Source organism: Macrotis lagotis, chromosome 8 (assembly GCF_037893015.1).
Source record: "Macrotis lagotis isolate mMagLag1 chromosome 8, bilby.v1.9.chrom.fasta, whole genome shotgun sequence".
Taxonomy (NCBI): Eukaryota; Metazoa; Chordata; class Mammalia; order Peramelemorphia; family Peramelidae; genus Macrotis; species Macrotis lagotis.
The window spans coordinates 3,145,746-3,157,419 of NC_133665.1; the positions used below are offsets into that span (position 1 = coordinate 3,145,746).

At 41.8% G+C, this 11,674-nt stretch overlaps 1 protein-coding gene across 3 annotated transcripts in view; it reads right to left on the reverse strand.

Annotated features, from left to right (window-relative positions):
• The window catches only part of COG7 (component of oligomeric golgi complex 7), a 78,166-nt gene extending 73,622 nt beyond the window's left edge, over window positions 1-4,544 (reverse strand). The window contains exon 1 of one of the 3 annotated variants that reach the window (XM_074196235.1): window positions 4,155-4,544. In XM_074196235.1, the coding sequence (XP_074052336.1) occupies window positions 4,155-4,320 (166 nt within the window). In that variant the 5' untranslated portion in view covers window positions 4,321-4,544. Of the gene's footprint in view, window positions 1-3,665; window positions 4,075-4,154 lie in introns of those variants that run through there. The other 2 variants (XM_074196234.1, XM_074196236.1) reach the window with 2 other exon arrangements.
• Between the last annotated feature and the right edge of the window lie 7,130 nt (window positions 4,545-11,674).

Consider the following 11,674-nt stretch of genomic DNA (forward strand, 5'->3'; position numbering starts at 1 on the left):
TTCTTCAGGCAATCATCCAGAAATAAGACTCTGCCACTAGTTTATCTTGGATGCCAGGTATATTTCCATCTGGGTTCAGAAGGCTACCCACAAACATGAATCTGCCACCCCCATTACTCAGTTTCTCATCTTCTCTCTTGGTGTCCAGAGGTTTCTCTAGGCAGCCAACCCCAGGATATTCATATCCTGGCTGGCAGTGACTTCTTCAGTCAAATCCTTTAGGGAGGATCTTAAACAGATCTTAAACTATTCACCTGCCTCCTCTCCAAAAACCTCTCTCCAAACACTCAAACTCTTCCTAGATTTGTTTGCCAATGGTTAGCATACTCCCAGTTCTTGGTACTCTCCCTGCTCAATAATTATGAACACCCAGCTGTCAATGTATAATAATGTACAAATCCCATTTCTCATTCCCAACTCTTCCATCTCTTATTCTATCAACTGTACCTGGCCAGTGTTCTGCTCCAAATCTGACAGCTTCTTTCACTGTGCTCCCAAAATAGCAAACTCCCTTTTCAGCTTAAATATCTTCCTTTCAAGATCCTTCCATCATCTGGGACTCACTGAGAATTGGCTTCCTCTTGATGATACAACTTCCTTCACTATCCTTTCTGGCATTGGTTATGCTTTCTCTTATGCCCCTGAGGAATCATGGGCTAAACTGGGGGAACTGGTATATTCTACTCCATGTTATAATTTCTAGACTCTCCCTCTACTGCTATCACTACTCAAAAACCACTCCTCCTTTGAGATTCATGCAATCCAAATTTATCATCCAATCCAGACTTTTTATCTATTGCAATATATCAACCAATATCCTTTCTCTTCCTCAATGCCTTCAATCCCTGTTTCTACAGTCTTTCACTCCATAAATCCTGACTTCATGCTAGGGAACGTTAGTATAAATATTGAGCCTCCTTCAAATACCTTAAACTCCCCAGCTTTTTAATCAATTAAATTCCTATCACCTTCATCTTTTTTTCCACTTCAGTTGAACACAGAGATAGTTAGATTTGATTTTTTCATCAAAGTAGTTTATTTCAAGGTTCAGAAAAACTCCAAAAATCTTTTATCTGATAGTTTATTGGAAGGAGAAAGTGAGGCTGACAACTTCGCACAACTCTACCTCACTTAAATTCAATATACTCTCTTGACACCATAGATCCTCTTCAAGAATGAAGGATGAATAACAACATTTTATTATTTATCAGACAGGTGGTATAGAAAACAAAGTAACAAGACTTGGAATCAGTATGTCCTGAGTTCCAAATCCTGCCTCAGATACTCTCTAGTTGTGACCCTGGACAAGTCCCTTAACCCTGCTGTAAAATGCCTCAGTTTTCTTTCTTTCTTTTTTTTTTTGATTTTTGCAATGGGGTTGACTTGCCCAAGGTCACACAGCTAGGTAATTATTAAATGTGTGAGGCCGAATTTGAACTTAGGCCCTCCTGACTCCATGGGCTCTATCCATTGTGCCACCTAGCTGCCCCTCAGTTTTCTAATTTGTGAAATAAGTATAACAGCCCTTACCTTAAAGGACTGACATGAAGATCAAATAAGTTATAAAGTGCTTTAGTGAACTCCATTTCTTTCAGTAATAAGGTCTTTCATAGGTTGTCATCATTACACTTCTTTCCCTATCATGACCGATTACTAAATCAATTTAACTCTCCACTTACACTTTCAAATATTCTCATAGAGCACCAGCCTTGGAGTCAGGAGTACCTGAGTTCAGATCTGACCTGAGACACTTCATAATTACCTGGCTGTGTGACCATATAAATAAATAAAGAGAGCTAGAAAAAAAAAATCACAAAAAGTTACCTAATTTCAACTGGATCTTCAGTGCAGTAAGACAATCATTCTACTCCTCCCTCAATAATTCCCTATTCCACTTTTCCAAGCTTTCTCATCTTTCTTGGAGCCTCCCATAGCACCCTTCCCTTCATCTTCTTTGCTAAAGATTTATGTTTCACTTGAAATGATGCTGAGTGAGATGAGCAGAACCAGAAAAACACTGTACACCCTAACACCAACATGGAGGCAATGATCAACCTTGATGGATTCGCTCATTCCATCAGTGCAACAATCAGGGACAATTTGGGGCTATCTGCAATGGAAAATACCATCTGCATCCAGATAAAGAGCTGTGGAGTTTGAACAAAGTTCAAGGACTATTCCCCTTTTAATTTAGAAAAAAAAACTGGTATCTTATTGTCTGGTCCTGCTATCTCTTAAACTTTATGTTTCTTCCTTAAGAATGTGAATTCTCTCTCATCACATTCAATTTGGATCCAGGTATACCATGGAAACAATGTAAAGACTAGCAAATTGCCTTCTGTGGGGGGAGGGGGAGGGAAGTAAGATTAGGGGAAAAATTGTAAAACTCAAAGTAAATAAAACCTTAAAAAAAAGGGAAAAAAAAGATTCATATTTCAGATCAGCCATATTCTACTGAAGATATTTAGGCCACTCATGAGAACTTTTTCTCTCCACCTTCCTCATCTATATCATTCAGATATCTCCCTCCCACCTCCATTTCCTCCATCATTCCTATTGTACATAGGAAAATCCTATTTACACTTTCAATTCCATCCCTTCCCATTTCCTTCAATCCCTGCTCTTTTTAGTTTTCAATCTCTCCTTATCCCTTCTAGACAATACCTTTCCTGCTACCTACAAACATAAAACCGGTCTACCCCATCCTTAAAACCCTCCCTCAATCCAACTGCTATCATCCTATAGATCTCTTCCCCTACTCAGCCAAACTCCTAGAAAAAGTCATCTACCTTGCGTGCCTGTTTCTTTCCTCTCACTCTTCTCAACCCTCTTCAATCTGATTTATGACCTCATCATTCAACTGAAACTGCTCTTTCCAAAGTTATCAATGATTTCTTAATTGTCAAATCGTATTTCTTTTCTTGAGTCTCAATCATTTTGACTTCTTTGTCAAGAGAAATTAATCTGTTGATCAATTTATCCTCCTAAACACACTCTTCTCCATAATTTAATGATACCACTCTCTCCTGGTTCCCCTCCTAACCTGGCTGGTCTGCCCTTCTTAGTCTTCTTTGACTAAATAATTGTGGATACACCCTAAGGTTCTGTACTAAATTCTCTTCTCACCATGCCCCATAGTTTCAATTATCATCTGTGTGACCATATAAATAGAGCTAGAAGAAGAATCACAAGTTACCTAATCTCAACTGAATCTTCAGTGCAGTAAGACAATCATTCTACTCCTCCCTCAATAATTCCCTATTCCATTTTTCCAAGCAATTGTTCCAAACTTTCTCATCTTTCTTTGAGCCTTCCATAGCACCCTTTCCTTCATCTTCTATGCTAAAGGTTCATATTTCATATGAACATCATGATGCTGAGTGAAATGAGCAGAACCAGAAAAATACTGTACACCCTGTTCGTAAATGTTTCCCAAATCTTTCTCCAAAAGTCAGGAAGAATCATCTTCCTGGGTTCAAATCCAGCCTCAGGCACTTACTAGTTGTATGCCCCTGGATAGGTCACTTAACCCTGTTTGCCTCAGTTTCCCCATCTATATAATGAGATGAAGAAGGTAAAGGCAAACCAAGAAAAACTCAAACGGGGTCTTGAAAAGTAGGCTATAACTGAAACCACACAACAAAAAGCATGTTACAAATACACACCGGCCCCCTTTGCAATTTCTCGGAGACAACACTACTCCTGATTCCAGACATGTTCATCAGCTGTCCTGCGTCTGGAAAACTCTTTATCTCTGTCTCCAGGCTTCCTTCAAGCCTCATCTACAGACCCAACGTGTTCAGGAAGACTTCCTTGACCCCTTCTTCACACTAGTGCCTCCCCTGAGTCGAATATCTTCAGTTTTATCCGTGCATATGCAGTTTGTGAATAAATAGATCACTTGCCCGCTGCCTGTGGCATTGGGTCCTGGCTCCTTAGCGACAAGGGTCCTTGGCCTTTCTTTGCATTCCCAGGATGGGGCGCGTAGGAGAAAGCATTTAATAAAGACTTGACTCGACAGTAATAATGAGTTGAAAAACAATCCATCCACACCTCCCGCCCCGGCAGCATCCTTAGATACGACCCCTGGGCGGCCCCTTAACCCTCTCCTCCCCGGGGGAAAGGGAAGGCGGCGCAGCGGGCCGGGCGCTCACCCTCCACGGCATTATTGACTTCCTGGATGAAGAGCTGCAGCTTCATCACCAACGTGGCCGCGTGCCCGTCCACCTTCCCCGGGGCCTCCTTGGGGACCGCCTTGAAGGCCCCATTGATCCACTCCTTCACCTCGAAATCATCCGCAAGGAACTTGGAGAAATCCATCCCAAAGGCCCCGGATGGCCGGGCGCGCTGGGCCTCCCGGTCCCTACGCCGGCCTGTCCGCTCGGGGGCTCGGGGGCTCGGGGGCTCGGGGGCTCGGGGGCTCGGGGGCTCGGGGGCTCGGGGGATCGGAGGCCCGTCACCCTCCAGGGGCGGAGGGCATACCGGGTGGGAGCAAGGAGGGGAATAAACCCGATGCCGCGTCCGCGCGCTCCCGGAAACCGCTCCTCCTCGGAGGCGGAACTTCCCATCAGGTGGGTCCCACGCTCGCTAGGCAACGGAGCCGCAGACGCGTCCCCAGAAATAGCTTCCGGGGGCATCCACAAGCAGCGCTAAGACCCGCTTTAATTTCACCGGAAGTGGTTGGTCGTTTCCGTAGCAACGGGAGAGCGCTTCCTTTCCTCCACCACACGGCCTCCTCCTCCTCCTCACTGCACCGGGACCCCGCCGCAGAAACTGGGCTCCGCTTTTCGGCCTAAGGATGGACACGCGCCCTAGCTAGGAGCGACTCCCTTCGTTCATCTCCTCCGGTGTCGGCGCGAGTGCGAGCCTGGGGCGGGGGGAGGGGGGATGTGTGCTGTAAATGTGACGTGTCTATGGATGCGTGTCCCTGTGTGTCCCGGCGCGCCGAGCCGGCGAAAAGAATTGCCCCCAAAGTGGGCAGGAAGACGAGAAATAAAATATCATATACCCGAAACAGCAAAGTAGTCAGTTTGGGTGGAATATAGAGGAGGAATAAAACGTCATCTCCCTAGAAAAATAAGCTGAAGGCAGAAGCACCACGGTTCCTGACAGGAGGCCCTCAGGGAGCCCACAGAACAGCTCAAGCAAGGCAGAATGACATGGTCAGATCTACGTCTATGGAACATTAATTTAATGTGGGATATTAATGTATTCCTAATAATGCATGGAAATTGGCAAAGGAAAAGGCTGCATTCAAGGAAACAAAAAAGGCTAATAGTTGAGACAAGAAGGAATGAAGGCCTACGTAATTATAATAATGCTTGACCTGCATTTTTTTATTTTTTTAGGGTTTTTGCAAGGCAATGGGGTTAAGTGGCTTGCCCAAGGCCACACAGCTGGGTAATTATTAAGTGTCTGAAGCCAATTCCTTTTAATTTAGAAAAAAAAATCTCATTGTCTGATCTTGTTATCCCTTAGAATTTTTGTCTCTTCCTTAAGGATATGATTTCTCTCTCATCACACTGAAATTGGATCAATGTACAACATGGAAACAAAGTAAAGACTGACAGATTGCTTTCCGTGGGGTGGTGGGGAGGGAAATAAGATGGGGGGAAAATTGTAAAACTCAAATAATCTTTAATAAAAAAAATTTTTAAAAAAAGTGTCAAGCCAAATTTGAAATCAGGTACTCCTAACTCCAGGGCCGGTGCTCTATCCACTGTGCCACCTTGACCTGTATTATTGAAGAAGACCAGGACATCAGGGAAGCCCTACCATGACAAGCACATGAATTGGATTTGAGTGAGGGGGATGCTGTGCTCAGTCACCAGCCTCACTTTCTCCTCCAGAGTCATCTAGCTCCAGTGGTTATTATGAATCAGGACCACTGGAGAGGCCTGGATGTGAGGCAATCAAGAGTTAGTGACTTGCCCAAGGTCATACAGCTAGGAAGAGTCAAGCATCTAAGGATAGATTGGAACCCCCTTACTCCTAACTCCAAGGCCAGTGTTCTATCTACTGTACCACATAGCTGCTCAAGGGCTTAAGTAGGAAAAAGAGGAATGATGGAAAGATACTGAAAAATATATTCAAGAAGAATGGGCAATATAGGAAACTAAGTGAGTTAGGAATAAAGGCAGCTCAGTGGATGGAGCTCCAACCTTGGAGTCGGGATGTGTGTGATAAAAATAGACTAAAGAAAATTTTCAGAGACTGATATGAACAAAGTTATTTACTTTTCAGGAGGAAAGAATGGATTCAAAATAGTATCTCATTGCTCATGAGGGTCTATATTTTTTGGGAGGAGGGGGTATTATTTTTACTCAAACTATTTTAGTAATGTATAAAAAATAATTCGTACAAAAATAAAAATAAATATAAAAAAATTTAAACTAAATTACTTATTAATTAAAAATTTAAAAATTAAAAAACTAAATTACTTGAAAAAAAAGATAGTATCACAGAGAACTGCTGTGAATTATGGCAAAAGCAAGTTTTTATAGATCCTAAGCACAAGTTGCTCCCACCCTAACCCCCTTCCCCTTCAACCTGTGGGCTGGGTTTTAGGGTATACAATCTATTTGCAGAAAATCTACCCCAGCAATAGACACAAAAGAAAAGTGTTTTCATAATACTTTTCCCACTAGATGGCGGGGTAAAAAAGTCTTCACAATCTTCATTTAACTATCTTAACTAGAATGAAGTAATGTCTATGGTCAGAATGTCTTCCGAGTTAGCAAAAACAGTTTTATCACAAAAGCAGGATGCCCTGAATTCCTTGGAAGGCAAGGTTTTTGAAATAAACACTTCTTAAACTCTGAGAGGTCTTCACCAGAAATTTTTACATGCAATTCTTCCCCTTATTTCAAAATGTGTTTGTGTGTGTGTGTGTGTGTGTGTGTGTGTGTGTGTGTGTGTGTGTGTGTGTGTGTGTGTATCTGAAGTCCTCTCACACTATCCTTGATACATCCCCTCAGCAAAATTCTCACATTCATCTCTCAGGTTCTATTCTCTCTTCCTATCCAATTGGAATCTTCTCAGCAATAGACAAGCCTAATGTCTCTCTTTTCCCCTGGAGACATTTAATATCTTTCTGTATCTTCAGAGTCCATTCCAAAAAGTTCTCTCCAGTTCGGGTAACTTATTGACTTCTGGTAAAGAAACTTCTTGACATTACATCTTATCAGTCTCAGACTCATGTTTTCATCATTAGTCAATAAAATTCTAGAGTTATTACAATTTACATTTTTATTTACTGTCATGTTGATATACATCCTTCACTCTAACAAAATAAAACTTCCATAATTGTTTCACTGCACAAATAAATTCGCTGAACATTTCCAGATTAATTTGAGTTTATAACATACAGAGTATATGATCATCTTAGTAGAGTGTCCAGCAAATGACATACAGCCTCAACATCTTGCTCCTTATTAAAATAATTCAAGCATACTTAACTAAAAAATTTTCTGGGCTGCTAGGTGGCTCAGTGGAAAAAGCACTGGCCTTGGAGTCAGGAGTACCTGGGTTCAAATCCGGTCTCAGACACTTAATAATTACCTAGCTGTGTGGCCTTGGGCAAGCCACTTAACCCCATTTGCCTCCCAAAATGTTTCTAGCTATACTATAGGTGATGCTTCTCTAGATAAACTCAAGTGACTTACATTCCTTTCCGTAAAGTAGAATTTGAAAATGCTGTTGTTGAAGAGATTACAAAAAACCTTTTTTATTCTATTTACCTAAATATCCCCTTCTAACATGGAAAAACCAAGGGATCTTAACGCTATTTTTTTTTTAATTTCATTTCAGGCAAGGGAGTTAAGTGATTTGCTCAATGGCACACAGCTAAGCAATTAAGTATCTGAGGTCACATTTGTTTATAACAGTTTACTATAAAGATTGGGGGTGGCGCAGCTAGGTGGCGCAGTGGATAGAGCACGGGCCCTGGAGTCAGGAGTACCTGAGTTCATATCTGGTCTCAGACACTTAATAATTACCTAGCCATGTGGCCTTGGGCAAGCCACTTAACCCCATTTGCCTTACAAAACCCTAAAAACAACAACAACAAAAAAAGATTCAGGACACTGAAGGAAAATTCCTTTATGGATATAATTTTGAGTGTCAGTTTCCAGGAAGAGGTCATGTGCATATAGTCATAGTCAAATGCTTTAAGACAACTTTTAGATTTACCCAGTGAGAGATTATTCAAATGTCACATTTGGGGAAATCAAGTCATAAAAGGTCCAACCTCAGGCTGCATTCTGATTTTTATTCCAATACACTTGTCACCTATAGTCTCCAAACTTCCACTGAGCTTCTAGATTCCAAAGAGCATTGACCCAACAACATTTTCTTCATTGATCATACCTGATATTAGACACAAGCCAATTAAAATTCCCATGATCTAAAATATCAATTCCATCTAATTCGACCTCCAAGTGAATCTACTTCACAAGGGCAGCACTAACTTCTGATCTCCAGATCCACATCCCTTTCTCTGCCTAGATAAAGTTGATATGTCAGGGACCTCTTGGCTAGAAACCCTTGCTTCTGGCCTACTCTATTATACATTAAATAAACACCTCATTTGGCTAGGAGATTATCTTCAGAATTCTCACATTAACCAGAGATTGTCACAAAAAAAGCAAAATTATCATTTTTATCTTTCCCATATTACTCAGATGGTTTCATTTCAAAACAACCAGAGTTTTGAGATAACTATCTAAAACCACAATAATCCCAATTTACATGTAATAATTGGTAAATATAATAAACCTCTTTAATTATTAACCATATGTTATTAATTCCAAATGTAACAAAACACATTAATTACTAGATTTTACAAAACAATCTTTCCATTATTGCATTTATGCCTGGAACTAAAGATCTAAAGCAAGGTCAACACATAGTTTAAAAATGTCAGGGATCTAAGAGGATCATGACTTTTGATATTTTTCGTTGTTATCACTACAAAGCAATCAATTATTAATCCTAGGCCTTGATACCATTACAGTAAAATAGTTTATAGTTACAAAAGTAGATCATATAACTTTTCAACATCTAACTCATAACTGGGGGTTACATTCTAATTTTCCAATTATTCAGAGCCCCTTACACATATTCAATATTTTTGGAAGGGTATCTTGCAGTTAAGATATACTTCCCAGGGGGTAGTTAGGTGGTGCAGTGGATAGAGCACTGGCCCTGGAGTCAGGAGGACCTGAGTTTAAATCCATTCTCAGATACATAATAATTACCTATCTGTGTGGCCTTGGACAAGTCACTTAATCCCACTGCCTTGCAAAAAAAAAAAACCTAAAAAGAAAAGAATTCCTTTTTATAATTACAAGATCTCTTTATACTTCTCATAATAATCTTATAAATTGGGGTGGCTAGGTGGCGCAGTGGATAGAAAACCGGCCTCGGAGTCAGGAGTACCTGGGTTCAAATCCAACCTCAGACACTTAATAATTACCTAGCCATGTGGCCTTGGGCAAGCCACTTAACCCCATTCATTGCCTTGAAAAAAATCTAAAAACAAAAAATAATAATCTTATAAATTGAGGGGGGGCAGAGCCAAGATGGCTACAGGAGAAGAGCCTCACTTAGGTGCTCTCTCTCTATAATATTTCAAAACTCATAAAATAATGAGTTTAACTAAATTTTCGAGAGACAGAACCCACAGAAAGATCTAGTGAGGCAGTTCTTCAGCCCAAGGTAACCTGGAAAATAGTGTAAAGACTCAGCTCTACAGGATTAGAGGGGGCAGCCCGCTAGAGTGAAGAAATTTCAGCCTCCCGGAGGCAGCCCAGGACACCTGGGAGCCAGGCTTACAGCAGCGAGGGCAGTTTCCTGATTTACACCCCGGAGAGCACTGAGCACAACTTGGAAGATCAGCTGGGGGATCTCTGCCAGAGCGAGCCCACGAAGCCCAGCTCTCAGGGCACACAGTGAGCATCTTGGCCTCAGCAGCCTAGATCCAGGAAACAGAAGCAGGTGGAACAGGTAAGCAGTAGCCCCCAGGCAACTGAGCCTTGAGTGCTCAGCCCACCAAAGGTAGGGGAGAGGAGAGAGACTTCCAAGGTTTGTCCTCTGTCCCTGGAACAGAACTCTGGGGCTCTGACCACATTCAGATCCTTATCTCAGTCTAGGCCCCCCATATAACAGCAGGGCTCCCCAACCTCAGCCCCGTGACAGAGGAGTACGCTTGTATTATTCACAGACCAGGAGGGAAGACAGAGCCTCACACACTGAGATCAGGAAAAAAGCCTTGTCCTCATTTTTAAAGAATTGCTACAGGAAAATTGCCCAGATATCCTAGAAGCAGAGGGAAAAATAGAAATTGAAAGAATACTCCGAGATCCCCTGTTAAAGAGATTCCCCCCCCAAAAAAAAAAACCCAGGAATATTATAGCCAAGTTCCAGAACTCCCAAGTCAAAGAGAAAATATTACAAGCAGTCAGAAGGACACAATTCAAATATCATGGAGCTGCAGTCAGGATCACACAGGACGTAGCAGCAACTACGTTAAGGGCTTGTAGGGCTTGGAATATAATATTCTGGAAGGCAAATTCTTGGAATGCAACCAAGAATCAACTACCCAGCAAAACTGAACATCCTCTTCCAGGGAAAAAGATGGACTTTCAAGGAACCAGGGGAATTTGTTAACATGGCCAGAACTGAACAAAAGGGTTGATCTTCAAATACAGGACTCAGGTGAAGCATAGAGAGTGGACTAGAATGGTAAAATATGAGGGACTTAATGATGATGAACTACATGTATTCCTGCATAGAAAAATGATACTGATAATACTCATAAGAAACTTCTCATTTAATAGAGCAGGTAGAAGGAGTTTTTATAGATGAAGCACAGGAGAGAGCTGAATTTGAAGATATAATATATTGGAAAAATAGAGTCAATGGCTAGAAGGGAAATGTAATGGGAGTAAGAGAAAGGAGAGGTGGAATGGGCTAAGATATTTCTTATAAGATTTTTTTTATTACAATAAACTATTACAATGATATGGAAGGGGGCAAGGTGAGGCGGAAAGAGGGAACCTTTGCTCTCATCAGAGGTGGCTCAGAGAGGAAACAGCATATATATTCAATGGAGTATAGGCATCTAGAATAAGGAGAGAAGGGGGACAGGGGGAAGTGGGGGGGCATATGAGTGGTGAAGGAGAGAGTTGACCATGGGGGAGAGTGGACAGATATAACACATGTTCTTTTTTGCTTCTTGCAAGGAGCTGGGATTGGATGGCCTGTCCAGGACCACAGGGCCAGGTAGTTGCTGGGCCTTAGGGGTGGTATGTGGGCTCAGGGCCTCTTGACCCCAAGGCTGGGGATCAGTCTGCTGCACCAGGCAGCTACCCTACAGCACATTTAAGAAGAGGAACAGAGTGAAAGGAGAGAGAAAATATACTGTATGGTAGTGGGGAAGTACAAATGGAGGGAGCTGCGATCAGCAATGACAAAGGTGGAAAAACATGGAAGTAGCTTTTGTGATAGACTTATCATAAAGAATGTGATCCACCCATGAGAGAGCTGGTGGTGTTGGAACACAGACTGAAGAACATTTATTATTATTTTTTATTGTATTTTTTTTTTTGGTTTTTACAGGGCAATGGGGTTGGGGTGGCTTGCCCGGGATCACACAGCTGGGTGATTGTTGGGT